Below are 19,254 nucleotides of genomic sequence, written 5' to 3'. Positions count from 1 at the left end.
GTAGGTCTATCATGTCCAACCACTCAACTGCCCAGTCTCTCTCTCTCACTCATTCAGCCCAACTCATTGTCATTACGGGGTTTATAAGGGGATAAAGAAAAAAAATTCCCAGATATTTACTGGATTTCCCAGTTAAAAACACACTTTTTTCATTTTAAGTGACAGTATACTTTCCCTCAGAAATGTGAAACTTATCAATCCTTTGAATGGCTAAGGTTTTGCACACCAGTGTAGAACTTCTTCTGGACACTTTAGAACACTAAATCCAGAATAAAGACATGTTCTGGAAAAATCACTGATTTGCAGCAACATGTAGGCTGCATATTTTCTTATTACGAAAGTATAAATTCGAATACCATTATTAGTTATCAAAGCATTGAAATGGACACTGTGATGCGCTTTTGTAAGCCAGTCATAGTTCATGTCACGTGATCTCGCCAGCCGATGACACGAGATATTCAGAGCAAAGGACACACAATGAAGTCAGCCAATAGCAACATTATTTAAATAGCGTGAACAAACAAACAGAGAAAGTGAAGATTTAAATTAATTTAAATAGTGTAGCTGCAAGAAGAGCTAAACTTTCACATATAGTATTGATTATTAAGATTAATAAGCTACTATAAAAGCTAAGCTTTCATATATAATATTCATATTTTTTGCTTCTGTTACACTTTGAGATATATCACGCAAATGTGCCAGTAAAATTTTAAATAATGACTTAAGTGTCTTGTCTTCGGGGCAACAAATTTTAAGAGGCTGGTCTCAAAGTGTTGAGTTTTAAATGAGGGTCAAACGCTCTGATTTAAGAAATTAATCACCTATCTCACCCGTAGCATAAATAATGTTGTGTAAAAGGAAATTTACATTGAAAGTAACATTTTCCAAACCAACATTCGCAACATTTCCCACAATATGCTAGAAATAGCAGTTGCCATAGAATGCCAGAAAACAGACGTTACTTCATGTGCGCAGGTACGATGACGTAGGAAACCTGTATGTTCGTAAATATATAGAATTTCGAGGTCTTACAGTATGTCATAAAAGAAACAGGACATCAGAATATACTCCAAGAAAATCAGAATTTCGTAAACCATATTAAAATGCATAATTCGGCTTAAAGTGCACATGCTTATCTCCAGATCCACAGTGAAGTAGGCCCTAATCTGTCATGAGCTTTTCCATGTGGTTTTCAGAATGCAAATTTTCTTGGCATTCCAATACTGTATTATCACATGTTTGGTTCTTTATTATTACATAATGCCATATGTGGCAGAAGATGAAAACATGCACTTGAAATTCAGTGAATAGTTGAAAATAGCTGTAGTTTGGAATGAAACACTCCGTTTCAAATAAATTGACTGCCTCTGTGGAAAAGATAAATAAAAGCAAAATTTCTTTAAATAACTTCATTGTTCTGCAAGGCGATTAATGCTAGAATGCCAACAACTTGTAAATAAAATAAAATCGTAAAATTGAAAACCATAACATATTTTAGCCTTCCATAATTATATGCATTTATTTTAATTCACTTCACATCCACAGAAATAAGTTTTGTTTTCATTTGATGTGAGAGTTATAAACAAAGAAGAAACAACAAAATCACTAAATATAAACATGGGACACGTGAAGATCACCACCTTCCTCACTCCAAATCAGACTGCCCCGCGCATGCACGAATCTGGCAGCTTTGGCGAGCCAGAAAAAATTTTTCAATTAGCCAGAAGCAGGAAAGGTACTGCTCATAAGCAATTTAGCTGCGCATGCGGCTGAGCCCGCTGGCAGCCGCTCAAATGACCCTAATGTAAACAGTTTTGACTTCATGCTTGTCTGTTGGTTTGGGTTTGCCTTTGACATATTTTGCTGTTGGCAGACGCTTGTGTATGCACTGTGTTTTGTTGTCGTAAATGGCAATTTTCATTGCAACTTATGTTTATTTTGGTTTTTTCCTCTCGTTTAGGCTTTATTTCCGCAGTATTATTCTGCAGTAGTGGGGTACATTAAAATTCTCTGTTAGCGCATCAGTTCTTACCAGTCAAAGTTACAAAAATTTAACTGAAAACTAAAACAATGAAAACTTCCCAGAATTCTAAAAACAATCCGGGTTTTCCCAGTTTTCTCCCGGATGAAAAACTTTCCGAGCTTTTCCTGGATTTCCCAAAGTGTACATGCCTTGCATTATCTCTTTGAGGTTCTCCAACAGTCACTGTCTCCTGTCTCACAGCTAGTGTCACCTTTGTTCTGTCTTACTACTACTTTCTCATCTCACTTTCACTGTCTTCCTCTCGCTCCCTCATAATGCTACTTTCCCACTCATTCATTCATTCCTACTGCTGCTTTCTCTTCTCGCTGTCACAATCTCTTTCTTCCTCATAGTCACTGTCATATACTCTTGTCTCATTATCACTGGCTCTCACCCACTTCCACTTTCGTCTTGTCTTTATTCCTCTCCCACAGGTAAAGTCTCCTTCATTATTTTCCTTGCACTGTTCTCTGGTAAGTAACTTTGAACATCCGTGTCTCAGAAATGGATAAAAATGTCAATAACATTTTCAAGGCTGTTCAAGAATGGAATATATGAGGGTTGTACCAAAAGTAAGGTTCCCAGTAATCTAAGTCCAACAACAGTGCCGTGCACAGTGGTTCCCCCACACTCGAGCCCGCCTGTCTGCGATTCGCTACATCGCTCAGTGTTGGCTTGGCAGCCATCAGAGAAGGAAGTATTGATCACTGCTCCTGCCAACTGCGAGGTTCGAGCAGGAATCCGGTTTCTCCACACAAGGAAGTTACCGCCCGTGGAGATTATTGGCAACTAACTGAGGTTATGGTGAAGAGTGCATGTCTGTTCAGCATGTCTGAAAATGGTGCAGGGCTTTTGCTGAGGGTTGCACAGAAGCTCACAATGAAAAACGTAATGGAAGACTGCCGGTTTTAGATGCGATTGTCCAGAAAATCAACAGTGAGCTGCTCAAAGATTTGATGGTCACTGTCCATGAACTTGTGAAACGCATTCCTGAAGCTTCCCACAGCACAACTGAAAGAACTTTAACAGAAAAGTTGGGTTATCACAAGATGTGTGCTCGCTGGGTCCCCCTGATGCTGACTGATGGACACAAGGAGCAACGCCTTGACTGTGCTCACAAGTTTCTTCAACAGTGTGAGGGGGGAGGCAACAAGGAGAAGTTGTTGGACTCTTATCGTCATGGGAGATGAAACGTGGGTGTTTCATTACACTCCCGAAACAAAACAATAATCTCGTCAGTGGCGTCACTCCAGTTCACCGCCACCAAAGGATTCAAACAAATGCAGTCGACAGGAAAGGTTATGGCAAATGTGTTTTGGGATCAGAAGGGGCTCCAAATTCAATTTCATGCAACCTGGGATGACAATAAACTCCGACAGATATTGTGAAACATTGGCCAAACTCCAGTGAGCAATCCAGAATCGCTGGAGAGGACGACTGAAGGAGGGAGTAGTGCTTCTTCATGACAACACTTGACCCCATGTCACTCATCAAACACAGGAGTTTTTGAAGACATTTGGGTGGACTGTTATGCCCCATCCCCCGTACAGCCTGGACTTAGCCTCGGCGATTATCACCTCTTCCCCAAGCTAAAGGAACACATAGGTTTTTTTTTTCTTTTTTGTTATGGTTTTAGGGCACAAAACTGCTACAATCCATAAGCAGGTATGGAAGACCATTCTGTGGTTTAATGAAGGGTAAGAAACCGAATGTGAAATCAGCAGCAATGGGAGCGAAACTCCAGGAGGAGGGAAACTAAAAACGGAAGGAGATCTTAGAAAACTACTATTGAAGGGGTGCTTTGTATTCCCTGAAAAAAGAGCTTCAAATGACCAATATCATCTCACTGACACTGATAAACTCGAGGACGCTATCAGCTAAGCACGTGTCATCTGCTAAAAGGGAAGATGTATCAGGTGACAACTGTAAACGGGCACATAGTGGATAAAAATAGGGGCACTGAAGTAAAAGGTGTCTCACTGTCCACAGTTGAGAGCAGTGAGGACAAAGTGGGGGAGGATCAACACTTAAAAGATGTTGATGGCTAAAAAGACAGTGCCCTATCCAGAGTCAAAATTACCTCCTCCAGACAACGAGGCCGGCAGGAAGAGGTCCACGTGCAGGGAAAAGGTTTTACGTCCCCTAATTTATTATCGGGAAGTGTAGACCAATGTGTAAGCCGTAAAAGAGTAACACAACAACATAAAATGCTCTGTAGATCAGCAAAGGGAACCATGTGAACAGTGGGCTGAGGAAGAGAGACTGCAGCCTAGGCCACTTATATTGGCTGCCTCATTTCCGCGGGTACCATTGTGCCCTGGGATCCAGAAGAATGCCACAGAGACTCCCCAAGTGGAGCAAGTGGAGGCTGTCCTGAATCCGGTGGAACAGAAGGTGCATGGGATAAAGAGCTTGGAGGTTGAGAAGAGAGCTGAGCGAATCCGAGCATATAATATACTGTAGCAGCTTACGGCGACTGATTCATTGGACAGCCTGGAGAACAGCATAAAGCTCCGCAGTAAAACACGAAAACTGATCGGGAAGTTGAAATCTATTAGGGGTGTCGCCAACATATAGGCACACCCAAAACCAAATGTGATCTTTGAGATGCCAGTATAAATAAATGTGGCATCCTCCATTTGTACGCACAGAGCAGCAAATGGCTGATGATAAACCATAGGGGGGAGGGGTGGTACTATCCTTGGGAAGCTGACAAAGGGCATGGAGAGGGCGGGTCCGGGGATGAAGCCAAGGTGGCGCCGTACCCCCATTTGTCAAGCAAGTTTTAGGAAAGTGGAAGGAAAGAGAACTTAACAGTTGACAGCAGCGGACTCCCGGTGGTAGTAGAGAGCAAGGGCGGCCTGCATACCCTAAATCCAAGGAGACGTTGAAAAAAAAAAAGGGCATGGGTCGGAGGGGCACACATGGAAGACAGATAACTAGCGTAACGACTCAGTAGGACAGCTCACCAATTCGACAGCGGAGGTACAGCAGGCTCAGTGTAAAGGTTCTCCACGGGGCTGGTATAAAAAGCTCCAGATGTTAAACGCAATCCACGGTGGAGGACAGAGTCGAGACGCCGAAGGATAGACGGCTGAGCAGAGGAGTAAACTATGCTTCCATAGTCAAATTTTGAGCGCACTAAGGCACGATACAGGCAGAGGAGGACCACTTGGTCCGCTCCCCAGGAGTTACCACTCTGAACACGGAGGGTGTTGAGGGATCGCATACAGTGAGCCGAAAGATATGACACGTGGGAAGACCAGTACAGTTTTCTGTCAAACATAAGTCCCAAGAATTGGGCGACATCGGCAAATGGAAGGAAGACAGGGCCTAGATGTAGAGAAGGCAGAGAGAACTCCGTACGATGCCAAAAATTTACACAGACGGTCTTACTGGGAGAAAAGAGGAAGCCTGTTTCGATGCTCCATGAGTGGAGGTGATCAAGACATCCTTTAAGATGTCATTCAAGAAGGCTGGTCCGTTGAGAGCTGAAGTAGATTGTAAAACTGTCGCCAAAGAGAGAACCCGAGACAGCGGGAAGGAGACAATCCATAATTGGATTTATAGCAATGGAGCCCTGGGCACCCCATTTCCTTGGGAAAATGTACGGGAGAGATTTTTTTTGTTTTGTTTTTGGTTTTAGGGCGCAAAACTTCTATGGTCATTAGCGCCCAGCCCGTGACTTAGGAAACAGTAAAAAACCGAAATTGAAAACCAGCAGCAATGGGAACAAAGTCATAAAATTGGAGAAACTAAAAGCAGAAGGAATGCTTAACAATCCACTACAGAAAGGGGTTGGTTGTCCCCAAAAAAGGCTTCAAATGACTGACGTCATTTCACTGTCACTAATAAACTGGAGAACGCGGTCGGCTGAGCGCGTGTCATCTGCTAAAATCGACGATAGATCAGGCGATAGCTGTAGACGGGAGCGTAACGGATTAAAATAGGGGCATTCAATTAAAAGGTGTCTTACCGTCCACAGCTGAGAGCAGTGGGGACAGAGTGGGGGAGGATCGCCGCTTAAAAGACGTCGATGGCTAAAAAGACAGTGCCCTATCCGGAGTCTAGCTAAAATTACCTCCTCCCGACGACGCGTTCGGGAGGAAGAGGTCCAAGCGCAAGGAAGGGCTTTCACTTCCCGCAATTTATTATGGGGAAGTGTTGACCAATGCGCGTGCCATAAATGAGCAACTTTGCGACATAAAACGCTCCGTAGATCGGTGAAGGGAATCGACTGAATAGCTGGCCGAGGAAGAGAGACTGCAGCCTTGGCCGCTATATCGGCCGCCTCATTCCCACAGATACCAGCGTGTCCCGGGAGCCAGAGGAACGCCACCGAGACGCCCCCCAGGTGGAGCAAGCACAGACAGTCATGAATCTGGTGGACCAGAGGGTGCACAGGGTAAAGAGCTTGGAGACTAAGGAGAGAGCTGAGAGAATCTGAGCAGATTACGTACTGTATCCGCTGATGGCGGCAGATGTAGTGGACAGCCTGGAGAACAGCGTAAAGCTCCGCAGTATAAACCGAACACTGGTCGGGAAGCCGAAAGTGATTTGGGGTGTCGCCAACAATATAGGCACTCCCTACACCTAACGATGTTTTCGAGCCGTCGGTGTAAATAAATGTGGAGTCCGTCATTTGTGCACATAGAGCAGCAAATGCCCGACGATAAACTAGTGTAGGGGTACCATCCTTGGGAAATCGACAAAGGTCACGGAGCAGGCAGATCCGGGGACGGAGCCAAGGCGGTGCTGTACCCCAAGTTGTCAAGAAGGTTCTAGGAAAGCGGAAGAAAGAGAATGGAGCAGTTGACGGAAGCGGACTCCCGGGGGTAGTAGGGAGGAGGAGCGGCCTGCATACCCTACATCAAAGGAGGCGTCGAAAAAAAGGTCATGGGCTGGATTAGCAGGCATGGAAGACAGATGGCTAGCATAACGACTCAGAAGGACTGCTCGCCGATTGGACAGCGGAGGTTCAGCAGTCTCAGCATAAAGGCTTTCCACAGGGCTGGTGTAAAAAGCTCCAGACACTAAATGTAATCCACGGTGGTGGATAGAGTCGAGACGCCGAAGAATAGACGGCCGAGCAGAGGAGTAGACTATGCTTCCACAATCCAATTTCGAGCGCACTAAGGCGCGATAGAGGCGGAGAAGGACCACTCAGTCCGCTCCCCAGGAGGTACCATTCAGGACACGGAGGGTGTTAAGGGATCGCAGACAGCGAGCCGAAAGATAGGAAACATGGGAGGACCAGCACAGTTTTCTGTCAAACATAAGACCCAAGAATTTAGCGACGTCTAAAAACGGAAGGTTGACAGGACCTAGATGTAAGGAGGGCGGAAGAAACTCCTTACGTCGCCAAAAATTAACACAAACGGTCTTACTGGGTGAGAAACGGAAGCCGGTTTCGATGCTCCAAGAGTGGAGGCGATCGAGACATCCTTGAAGACGTCGTTCAAGAAGGCTGGTCCGTTGAGAGCTGTAGTAGATCGCAAAATCATCCACAAAGAGGGAGCCCGAGACATCAGGAAGGAGACAATCCATAATTGGATTTATGGCGATGGCAAACAGTACAACACTCAGCACGGAGCCCTGGGGTACCCCGTTTTCTTGGGAGAAAGCAGTGTTCACCCGCACCCTAAATGTGCGCTCTGCCATAAATTCGTGAAGAAAAAGGGGCAGCCGGCCTCGAAAGCCCCAAGAGAACAGTGTGCGGAGGATGCTTGTCCTCCAACAGGTATCGTATGCTCTCTCCAGATCAAAAAATATTGCTACCGTTTGGCGTTTCCGGAGAAAATTGTTCATGACATAAGTGGAGAGAGCAACAAGATGGTCAACAGCAGAACGATGCTTTCGGAATCCGCATTGGGCTGGTGTTAAAAGACTGCGGGATTCCAGCCACCAAGCTAAACGGTAATTCACCATACGCTCCAAAACCTTACAGACACTACTCGTGAGAGAAATGGGGCGATAGCTAGAGGGGAGATGTTTGTCCTTCCCAGGTTTCGGAACGGGAACGACAATAGCTTCCCGCCATCGTCTGGGAAAGGTACTGTCGGTCCAAATTCGATTATAAAGGCGAAGGAGGTAACGCAGACTACGGGTTAATAAATGCAGCAACATTTGGACATGGATACCATCCGGTCCTGGGGCGGAGGAGCGAGAAGAAGAGAGGGCATGTTGGAGTTCCCGCATGGAGAAAACAGTATTGTAGCTTTCGTGATTTTGAGAGGAGAAAGCAAGAGGTCGCACTTCCGCTGCACGTTTCTTCGGGAGAAACGCTGGCGGGTAATTTGAAGAGCTCGAAATCTCAGCAAACTGCTGACCCAATGAGTTAGGAATTGCGACGGGGTCCACTAAGGTATCATGCGCGACAGTGAGCCCAGAGACCGGGGAGAAACTAGGCGCGCCTGAGAACCGTCGAAGCTGACTCCAAACTTCCGAGGAGGGAGTGAAGGTGTTAAATGAGCAAATAAAGAATTTCCAGCTTGCCTTCTTGCTATCGCGGATGACGCGACGGCATCGCGCACGGAGCTGCTTATAGCGGATACAGTTGGCCAAAGTAGGATGGTGACGGAAAATGCGAAGAGCACGTCGTTGCTCACGTATTGCGTCACGGCATGCCTCGTTCCACCAAGGAATTGGGGGGTGCCGGGGAAATTCGGAGGTGCGTGGTATTGAACATTCCGCAGCTGTAAGAATAACGTTGGTAATATGTGTGACCTCATCGTCGACGCTGGGAAAGCGACGGTCATCGAAAGTCGCTAGAGACGAAAAAAAGTGTCCAATCGGCTTGGGCAAACTTCCAGCGTCGCGAGCACATATATGGCAGTTGAGGCTGCAGTCGAAGGACACAGGGAAAGTGGTCACTCGAGTGTGTATCATCAAGGGCGAACCATTCGAAGCGCCGAGCTAGCGGAACAGTACCGACCGCAAGGTCCAAATGAGATAAATTTGTCGTGGAGGCAGACAAAAATGTGGGGACCCCAGTGTTGAGGCAAACTAGATCCGCTTGGTGGAAGACATATAGCAATAGTGAGCCACGTGGACAAGGATGTGGAGATCCCCAAAGCGGGTGGTGGGCATTGAAGTCCCCAACCAGCAAATAGGGGGGTGGAAGCTGACCAAGAAGATGAAGGAGATCAGCTCGTGCCATTGGTGTGGACGATGGAATGTATACAGTACAAAGAGAGAACGTGTATCCAGAAAGGGAAAGACGGACGGCGACAGCTTGGAAGGAACTGTTTAAGGGGATTGGGTGATAATGGAGAGTATCATGGAGAAGAATCATGAGTCCTCCATGGGCTGGAGTGCCTTCAACAGAGGGGAGGCCATATCGGACGGACTGAAAATGAGGGAGAACAAAGCGGTCATGGGGACGCAGCTTTGTTTCCTGAAGACAGAAGATGACCGGCGAGTAGGATCGTAAGAGGATCGACAATTCATCCCGATTGGCTCGAATGCCGCAGATATTCCAGTGGATAATGGACATAGGGTGAACAGAAAATGGAGGAATGTGACCAAGGGTGCTGTCAACTCAACAACTGCTCAGAGCTTGCAACCGACAGCATGGAATGGCATTCAGCCGAAGGCAGAAGATCCTGATCCATAGGTTGGTCAGGAGCAGCTCCTGCCACCAGCGATCGGCCGGTTGACCGGCCACCAGCAGTGCGCCTCGGCGACACAGAAGATGGCCGAGGGCGATTTCCACCAGGTGGTGCTGTAGATGGGACACGCCTTGGTGGAGAAGGAGAGGAACTGGGTTTCTTTGTAGCCTTCTTGGAAGTATGATGTTTAGATGAAGGAGGAACCGATGGTTGGGAAGTTGCGATACGTAAAAACTCTTCACGAGTATGCTCTTTTTTCGAAGACTTGGCGTCTGACTTTTGGGCTCGAGATTTAGCAGAACCCGACGAAGGGTGAGCCATAGAGTGGGCAGGCGAAAGTGGTGAGGTTGAATGAGCGATCTTTGCGCTGGCCGATCTGACGACCGTGGTACTAAAGGTGAGGTCGCAAGTCTGCGTGGCCGCCTCCTTTGTTGGCCGAGGGGAAGGAAGGACAGTGCTGTATTTTCCTGTCTGAGGCACGGTGGGCTGTCGACTGGCGAATAATTTTCGAGCAGCAAAGGTCGACACCTTTTCCTTCACTCTTATTTCCTGGATGAGTTTTTCGTCCTTAAAAACGGGGCAATCTCGAGAGGAAGCAGCGTGGTCACCCATACAGTTGATGCAGCGAGGGGATGGAGGTGGACAAGCACCCTCATGGGCATCCTTGCCACACGTAACACATTTGGCCGGATTGGAACAGGACTGGCTGGTGTGATTGAACCGCTGGCATCGATAGCAACGCGTAGGGTTTGGGACGTAAGGGCGAACGGAAAATATCTCATAGCCTGCTTTGATTTTCGATGGGAGTTGAACTTTGTCAAATGTCAAGAAGACAGTGCGGGTTGGAATGATGTTCGTGTCAACCCTTTTCATAACTCTATGAACAGCCGTTACGCCCTGGTCAGACAGGTAATGCTGAATTTCTTCGTCAGACAATCCATCGAGGGAGCGTGTATAAACGACTCCACGCGAGGAATTTAAGGTACGGTGCGGTTCCACCCGGACAGGGAAGCTGTGGAGCAGAGAAGTACACAGCAATTTTTGTGCCTGGAGGGCACTGTGTGTTTCTAACAACAGGGTGCCATTCTGTAATCTGGAACAAGACTTTACAGGACCTGCAATTGCGTCGACACCTTTCTGAATAATGAAAGGGTTGACCGTGGAGAAGTCGTGACCTTCGTCAGACCGAGAAACAACAAGGAACTGTGGCAACGATGGAAGAACCGTCTGTGGCTGAGACTCAGTGAACTTACGTTTGTGAGCAGACATAGTGGAAGGTGAGGAAACCATAGCGGAAGAATCCCCCATGATTACCGGCGTCTCCGATGGCGCGCTCCTCCCTCGTGGGGGCCCTCACTGAGGGCACACCCGCCTTAGGTGATTGTTCACACCTCAGGTCACACCTCCCGACAAACGGACGGAGGGACCAATCGGCACTTTCGGAAGATATCAGCTCGGGTAATCACCCCTCCCTGGGCCTGGCCGTTACCAGGGGGTACGTACGTGTCCTACCTGTCTACCCGGGGCGGGGAATTACGCGTTACCCCGTCACCGGCTACGCATGGAAGTGCATGGGTCGGCCTTCAGACACGCACAGGGAGGAAAAAAGGGAAAGGAAAGAAGAGGGAGTCTCAAACGCTGCAGCGGAGAAAAGGGCAAAGAGAAGAGGGAAGGAAAAGAGAAGGACAGAGGAAGGACGAGGACTTGCAAGTGTAGAAATCAAGGAATTTGGAACAGTTTCGAGCGTCCGTCTCCGGACGTAGGGACAAACCATACTCCCAGAGGGGGAGAAAGGGAAGGAAAGAGCCAGAGGTGAGGGGGGGGGGGGCGAAGATGGGGGACGGGGAAGGATGCGGAAAGGGAAGGGATGCAGCCTGGAAAGGAAGGAGGGCCACATTAGCTCGGGGTCCCGCGCTCGCTACGCACGTGTCCACAAAAGAGTTGTGGACCCCCTGGGGGGGTACGGGAGAGAGTGGTGTGCACAGACACCTTAAAGGTGGGCGCTGTCATAAATTAAAATATAAAAAGGGGTAGCTGACCTCGAAAGCCCCAAGACAACGGTGTGCAGAGGATACCTGTCCTCCAATGGGTAACATACGCTCTCTCCGGATCAAAAAATATTGCTACCGTTTGGTGTTTCCTGAGAAAATTTCTCATAATATAAGTCGAGAGGGCAACAAGATGGTGAACTGCAGAACGATGCTTTCGGAAACTGTATTGGGCACGTGTTGAAAGGTTTCAGGACTCCAGCTACCAGCATAAACGGCAATTCACCATGCACTCCAAAACCTTACATACACTACTCGTGAGAGATATGGGGTTATAGCTAGAGGGGAGATGTTTATTCTTTCCAGGTTTCGGAACAGGAATGATGATAGCTTCCCGCCATCTTCTGTGAAAGGTACTGTTGGTCCAAATTCGATTATACGGGCAAAGGAGGTAATGCAGATTACGGTATGATAAATGCAGCAACATTTGGATGTGGATGCCATACAGTTCCAGGGCCAGAAGAGTGAGAGGAAGAGAGTGCGTGCTGGAGTTTCCACATACAGAAAACAATTTTATAGCTTTCGCAATTTTGAGAGGAGAAAGCAAGAGGTTGCACTTCCATTGCACATTTCTTCGGGAGAAAGGCTGGCAGGTAATTTGAAGAGCTCGAAATCTCAGCAAAGTGTTGACCCAATGAGTTAGAAATTGCGACTGGGTCCACTATGTATCATGTGCGACAGTGGGCCCAGAGATTGGGGAGAAACTAGACATGCCGGATAACCGTCAAATTCGACTCAAAACTACAGATGAGGGAGTGAAGGAATTAGAGGAGCTGGTAAATAAGTCTAAGCTTGCCTTCTTGCTATCGCGGATGATGTGATGGCATTGTGCACGTAATTGCTTATAGCGGATACAATTGGCCAATGTAGGATGGTGGTGGAAAATGCGAAGAGCACATCTCCGCTTGCGTATTGCATCACAGCACGTCTCTTTCCACCAAGGAAATGGGGGGCACTGGGGCAAAGGGGAGGTACGAGGCGTTGAACATTCCGCAGCTGTAAGAATAACTTCCGTAACATGGGTGACCTGATCATCGATGCTAGGAAAGTGACGGTCATCGAATGCCGCTAGAGAGGAGGAAAGTGTCCAATCGGTTTGGGAAAACTTCTAGCACCTTGTGCGCATAGATGGCAGTTGTGGCTGTGATCGAAGGACACATGGAAAATGGCCACTCGAGTGTGTATCAGCAAGAGTGAACCATTCAAAGTGTTTAGCTAGTGGAACATTACCGACTGAAAGGTCCAAAAGAGAGATGTTTGACATGGCGGCAGACGAAAATGTACGTTCCCCAGTGTTCAGGCAAACAAGATCTGCTTGGTGGAAAAGTTCAATCAATAGGGAGCCTCGTGGACAAGGATGCTGAGATCCTCAAAGCGGGTGGTGGGCATTGAAGTCCCCAACCAGGACAGCTTGGAAGGAACTGTTTAAGGGGACTAGGTGATAATGGATAGTATCATAGAGACGAATCACAAGTCCCTCGTGTGCCAGAGTGCCATCAACAGAGGGGAGATCAAACCGGACCGATTGGAGATGACGGAAGACAAAGCGATAATGGGAATGTAGCTTTGTTTCCTGAAGACTGAAGATGACCGGGGAGTAGGATCATAAGTGAATTGACAATTCATCCCGATTGGAGCGAATTCCATTGATATTCCAATGGATAAGTGACATAGGGTGGACAGAAAAAGGGGAAAATCTCACTACGGTTGCTGTCAACTCAACAACCGCTGAGAGCCAGCAGCTGATGGCAAACAGCATTCAGCCAAAGGCAGAAGATCCCGATCTGTAGGTTGCTCGCAGCTCCTGCCACCAGTGATCGACTGGTGGATCAGCCGCCAGCAACATGGAAGATGGCCGAGGGCAGCTACCGCTGGGTGGTGCTGTAGATGAGACATGCCTTGAAGAGGAACTTTAGTTTCTTTTGAGCCTTTTTGGAAGGAGGACGGTGAGAGGAGGGAGGAATTGATGGTTGGGAGGTCAGGGTACGTAAAAAAATCTTTGCAAGTAGGCTCTTTTTTTGGAAGACCAGGCGTCCGATTTTGGGGCCCACGATTTAGCAGGAGCCGATGAAGGGTGAGCCTGAGAGTGAGCAGGCAATAGTGGGGAGGATGAACAGGCGATCTTTGGGCTGGCTGATGTGACAACTGTAGCGCTACAGGTGAGATCGCAAGTCTGTGTGGCTACCTCCTTAGTAGGCCGAGGAGATGCAAGGACAGTGCTATATTTACCCACTGGGAGCACAGTGGGGCTTTCTACTGGCGAATAACTTATGAGCAGCAAAAGTGGACAATTTTTCCTTCACTCAGATTTCCTGAGTAACTCGTTCATCTTTGAAAATAGGGCAATCTCTATAAGAAGCAGCGTGGTCGTCCATACAGTTGATGCAACGAGGAGATGGATGTGGACAACCACCCTCATGGGCATGCCTGTCACATGCAATGCATTTCGCCGGATTGGAACACGACTGGCTGGAATGATTAAATCACCGACACCGACAGCAACGCCTAGGGTTTGGGATGTAAGGATGAATGGAAATGATCTCATATACTGCTTTAATGTTCGATGGAAGTTGAACTCCGTCTCAAGAAGAGAGTATGGATCGGTAACAAGTCCCTGTCAACCTTTTTCATGACTCGATGTACAGCCGTTACGCCCCAGTCAGACAGGTAGTGTTGAATGTTGTCATTGGATAATCCATTGAATGAGCATGTATAAACCACCTCCCATGACGAATTTAAAGTACGGTGAACCTCCACCTGGACAGGGAAGGTGTGTAGCAGTGTAGTTTGCAGCAATTTTTGTGCCTGGGGGGTACTGACTGTTTCCAACAAGGTGCCATTGCATCAACACCTTTCTGAACAATAAAAGGGTTGACTGTGGAGAAGTCTTGACCATCATCAGATCGAGAAACAACTGGGAACTTGGGCACTGATGGAAGGACTGTCTGTGGCTGAGACTCGTCTAGCTTTCTCTTGTAGGCATAAGTTTTAGGAGTATAGGAAACCACTGCGAAAGAAGGCCCCCATGATTACCGACGTCTCCGATGGCGTGCTCCTTCCTCGTGGGGATCCTCTCTGAGGGCACTCTCGCCTTAGGTGATTGTCCACACCTCAGTTCATAACGCCCGAGAAACGGACGGAGGGAGCAATCGGCACTATTCTATTTCGGGTAATCACCCCTCCCGGGATCTGGCCTTTACCAGGGGGTTCGTACATGTCCTACTTGTCTACTCTGAGCAGGGAATTACGTGTTACCCCATCACCAACTACATGTGGGAACACGTGGGTCGGTCTTCAGACACACACAGGGAGGAAAGAAAGAGAGAGGGAGGAACAAAGAAAAGGAAAGAAGAGAGGTCTCAAATGCCGCAGTGGAGAAGACGCTAAAGAGAAAAAGCAAGGAAAAGAGAAGGGCAAAGAGAAGACAGAGACTTTCCAGCAGTGAGAGCAAAGAAGAGAAACTGTCTGAAATTTACAATCCCATTTTTATGCACGGTGTTTCAGAACGTATTGGTAAGTATGATGTCACATATATACGAATTAATAAAACACTACACAAATTGTGAAAGGGTATATGAATAATCAATACATTAGAGAGAGAATTTCTCAACTACTGCAAGAAACTCTTGTACAGAAAAGGAGTGTACAGAATAGGAATGACTCACAAGGAAACCTTTCAAATTTGTTATGAATGCTTACGGTTTATCAACTGATTTTTTTCCAGTTCTGCTGGAGGGCTATTGGTGAGTGTAAAAAGTTACCCCAAAATATACTACCATACAAGATAATAGAGTGAAAGTAATCCAAGTAAACAAGCCTTCATGATCAGTGTTGGAAATAGTAGACATTATTCTTATAGGGAACATAACAGTATTTACTTTCTGCGTAAGATCTTTCACATGATATTTCCAAGAAATCTTTCCATTTACCCTCAGTCCTAAGATTTTAAATTGCTTGACTTCACTGACCATGTTTGGCCAGAAAATTTCACTTTCCCAAGTTCTTCATGTTATAAGCAATATGCACTGTGCTTTGTTGCAGCTAAATGTTGATATGTTTTCTGAAAGATGTGCTGTTGTTACTGACTACCCTATTAGCTACATCATTTATATACTGATTCATGTCTTTCACAATAACAATTGTGTCATCTGAAACAAAAAAAATTGTTTGAATCATCTGCCACATTTAGTGGCAGATCATTGAAGCAATGATCCAGCAGTACACTGTGGCACCCTCCTTTTTACATGACCCGCCATCATAACAGTATCTAAAAGGAAAGAACAAAATTTGATATTTATGCAGAATATTAAAAATCCTTCTTGGCAGGAATGGGTGTGTCACTCTCAGTGAAGTCTTTGTCATTGTTCATGCAAGGCAAAGAGAGGACATATGCAGTGTCTCTCTCCTAAAAGTCATTAGGCAAGTGATCTCTGATGTTTTGGCAGAATTTACAGTTTCTGCTGTTGCTATGTATGGCTGGAGTCACCCCAAACAAATACTGCTCGTCATGTCCTTCATGCATGATGAAGTGTCACTGTAAAGAGTCAGTGCCTCCTGTTACAAACAAAATTACTTCTAAAATGGAATTTTATGTGCCCCTTTAACAGAGTGTATTATCAGGGACAGAAAACACAAAGAATAACACGTACTCCAGCAGTGATAGCACTGCCCTGGCCTCTGCCGACTGCTACTGCGTGCAGAAGTTCTGCTCAGTCACTGCTGGGGTACTGATTATCCTTCATGTTTTACTGATCCTGTTAATACATATCAATAAAACTAATAATGCACTACAAAAGAATGGTACTGTTCTATAAAATGGAAAAGTAAAATTCTGATTTAATAATAATTTTCTTTATAATAGAGAACAAACTGACACCTTCCATTGATGCTAGGGGTCATACGAAAGAATTTATGAGCAGTATTTGTTTGGGCCAACTCTAGCTCCACGCTGGAAAAATGAAAATGCTAATATCTGGTGAAACACGAGAGAAAACATGCCCTATGATCCGTAGGCCTGACACCCTCTATATCACCTGAGTGCAATGCAATAAACAAATTGTGCTAAAAAAAAATAATAATAATTATCACTCAACCAGTCAGCAATACTGAAAGGAACATTCTCTAAAAACTTTTTGCCACAGACCTAACACATGCCAATTAGTACAGTGACAACTGCAGACTAATCTTATGAAAATCCCAATAAACAAATTGTAAACTGAACAAGGTCTCTGTTTACCTATTTTTCTTTTTCTATACTTTTCATCAACGGCAAGCATGGCAATGTATCCTCTCTTGACAACCTTGCGATGTACATCGAGCTTGCAAACAATTGCACCCACACATTTGCCACCGTCCATAGCCTGCAACCAACAGGAAAACTGGTATCAGTGCAATCGAGACAGAGCTGGTGAGAAATAAGTCAACAACTGTTTCAAATGTGTTACTATGTATATATCTCTAATCGAAAGGTACTTCCTTCACTTCCACAACTGATACTTTTCAAATATATTCAGCTACTTCTACATTCTGATGTGCAATAATTACATTTTAAAAACTACAGAAATTCTCGAGAGTGAGCAAAACCCACAATAGTTTAAAGTATAACAGGTAGTCAAATGAAAACAAGGCAGATGGAAAAAAAAACAAGCTCTTTATCACCATAAATTTTAATACATTTATCCCACTCCGAGACAAGAAGCCCAATGCCTTTATGGAAAAATGTTTGCAATTGCCTGCAGAACTACAACTGTAAACAAGCATCTACCTCTCTGTCTGAAGCAAATCAATGGCCAAGAATGTCTTTCCCCAAGCTCTGAAAATATAGCAATCACATGGGGAGAGATTGGGACTGTACGGAGAATGTGTACGGCATTCCTAGTGAAACTTCTGCAGCACGGTCAGACAGTGGGCCTGCCCACATTTTCAGCTGTTAGAAGTACGCTGCAGAAGTTTCCTGGAAAGCCCTAACATATCTTCCATACAGTCCCAGTCCCCCCCCCCCCCCCCCCCATGCAATTTCAAAATTTTTGGAGTCAAAAAGAAAGACATTTGTGGCTGTTGATTTGCTTCCGATGCAGAGGTGCACACCTGAGTACAATTGTGGTTCTGTGGGCAATTGTAAACATTTTTCCAAGAACGTACTGACCATCCTTTCCTCACAGTAGAATAAATATATTAACAATTATAGCAATTAGTTTTCAAAGAATATACAGTTTACTTTACTTTTTTTTTTCATTTGTCTCATTTTCATACGACTGTCTCTTATAGAATACTGAGCTTATTGTCCTAGAGCTCCCTCCCAACACAATCAGTCCAAGCTATAGGTTGGAGCATTCATTTAGGCACAGAAGGCAGTTTTTACATTCGGGAATTTACAGCAGTGAGGAAGAAAAAAAGCCATGTTGTATAGTTAGCAAATAAGGTTTAGGAATAACAACTGTCTTAAGACAGAGCCAGAGTGCCAGAGAGTGAGGGGGAGGGGAGAGTCAGGGGGCCATGGTGGGGGGGGGGAGGGGGGGCGAGAGAGAGAGAGAGAGAGAGAGAGAGAGAGAGAGAGAGAGAGAGAGAGAGAGAGAGGGAGGGAGGGAGGTGAGGGGGGGGAGAGAGAGAGAGAGGGAGGTGAGGGGGGGAGAGAGAGAGAGAGAGGGAGGTGAGGGGGGGGAGAGAGAGAGAGAGAGAGAGAGAGTGGGTGAGGGGGGGAGGAGGGGGAGAGAGAGAGAGAGGGGGGGAGAGGGGGAGAGAGAGGGGGGGGAGGTGAGGGGGGGAGAGGGGGAGAGAGAGGGGGGGAGGTGAGGGGGGAGAGGGGGAGAGAGAGGGGGGGGAGTGAGGGGGGGAGGGGGGAGAGAGGGGGGGAGAGAGAGAGGGGGGGGAGGTGAGGGGGGGAGAGAGAGAGAGGGGGAGAGAGGGAGGTGAGGGGGGAGAGAGGGGGGGGGAGAGAGGGGGGGGAGAGAGGGAGAGAGAGAGAGAGAGAGAGAGAGAGAGAGAGAGAGAGAGAGAGAGAGAGAGGGGGGGGGAGAGAGAGAGGGAGAGAGAGAGAGAGAGGGAGAGAGGCCACGGTGGGGGGCGGGGAGAGGCCACGGAGGGGGGGAAGGGGGGGAGAGAGAGAGGCCACGGTGGGGGGGCGGGAGAGGCCACGGAGGGGGGGAGGGGGGAGGGGGAGAAAGAGAGAGAGGGAGGTGAGGGGGGAGGGAGAGAGGGAGGTGAGGGGGGGAGGGAGAGAGGGAGGGTGAGGGGGGAGGGAGAGAGGGAGGTGAGGGGGGGAGGGAGAGAGGGAGGTGAGGGGGGGAGGGAGAGAGGAGGTGAGGGGGGGAGGGAGAGAGGGAGGTGAGGGGGGGGAGGGAGAGAGGGAGGTGAGGGGTGAGGGAGAGAGGGAGGTGAGGGAGAGAGGGGGGTGAGGGAGAGAGGGAGGTGAGGGAGAGAGGGAGGTGAGGGGGGGAGGGAGAGAGGGAGGTGAGGGAGAGAGGGAGGTGAGGGGGGAGGGAGGTGAGGGGGGAGAGAGAGGGAGGGAGGGAGGTGAGGGGGGAGAGAGAGAGGGAGGGAGAGAGGGAGGTGAGGGGGGAGAGAGAGAGGGGGA

The 19,254-nt window shown here is 47.3% G+C and overlaps 1 protein-coding gene across 2 annotated transcripts in view; it reads right to left on the bottom strand.

The window, feature by feature from the left end:
• The window catches only part of LOC126210064 (N-alpha-acetyltransferase 30), an 88,880-nt gene that overhangs the window by 35,087 nt on the left and 34,539 nt on the right, over positions 1 to 19,254 (bottom strand). For both annotated transcript variants that reach the window (XM_049939183.1, XM_049939184.1), the window contains one exon: positions 16,918 to 17,041. In XM_049939183.1, coding sequence (XP_049795140.1) covers positions 16,918 to 17,041 — 124 coding nt within the window. The remainder of the gene's footprint in view (positions 1 to 16,917; positions 17,042 to 19,254) is intronic.

Source organism: Schistocerca nitens, chromosome 10 (genome assembly GCF_023898315.1).
Source record: "Schistocerca nitens isolate TAMUIC-IGC-003100 chromosome 10, iqSchNite1.1, whole genome shotgun sequence".
NCBI lineage: Eukaryota > Metazoa > Arthropoda > Insecta > Orthoptera > Acrididae > Schistocerca > Schistocerca nitens.
The sequence above is the reverse complement of the archived record's forward strand: the minus strand, read 5'-3'. Positions and strand labels throughout refer to the sequence as shown.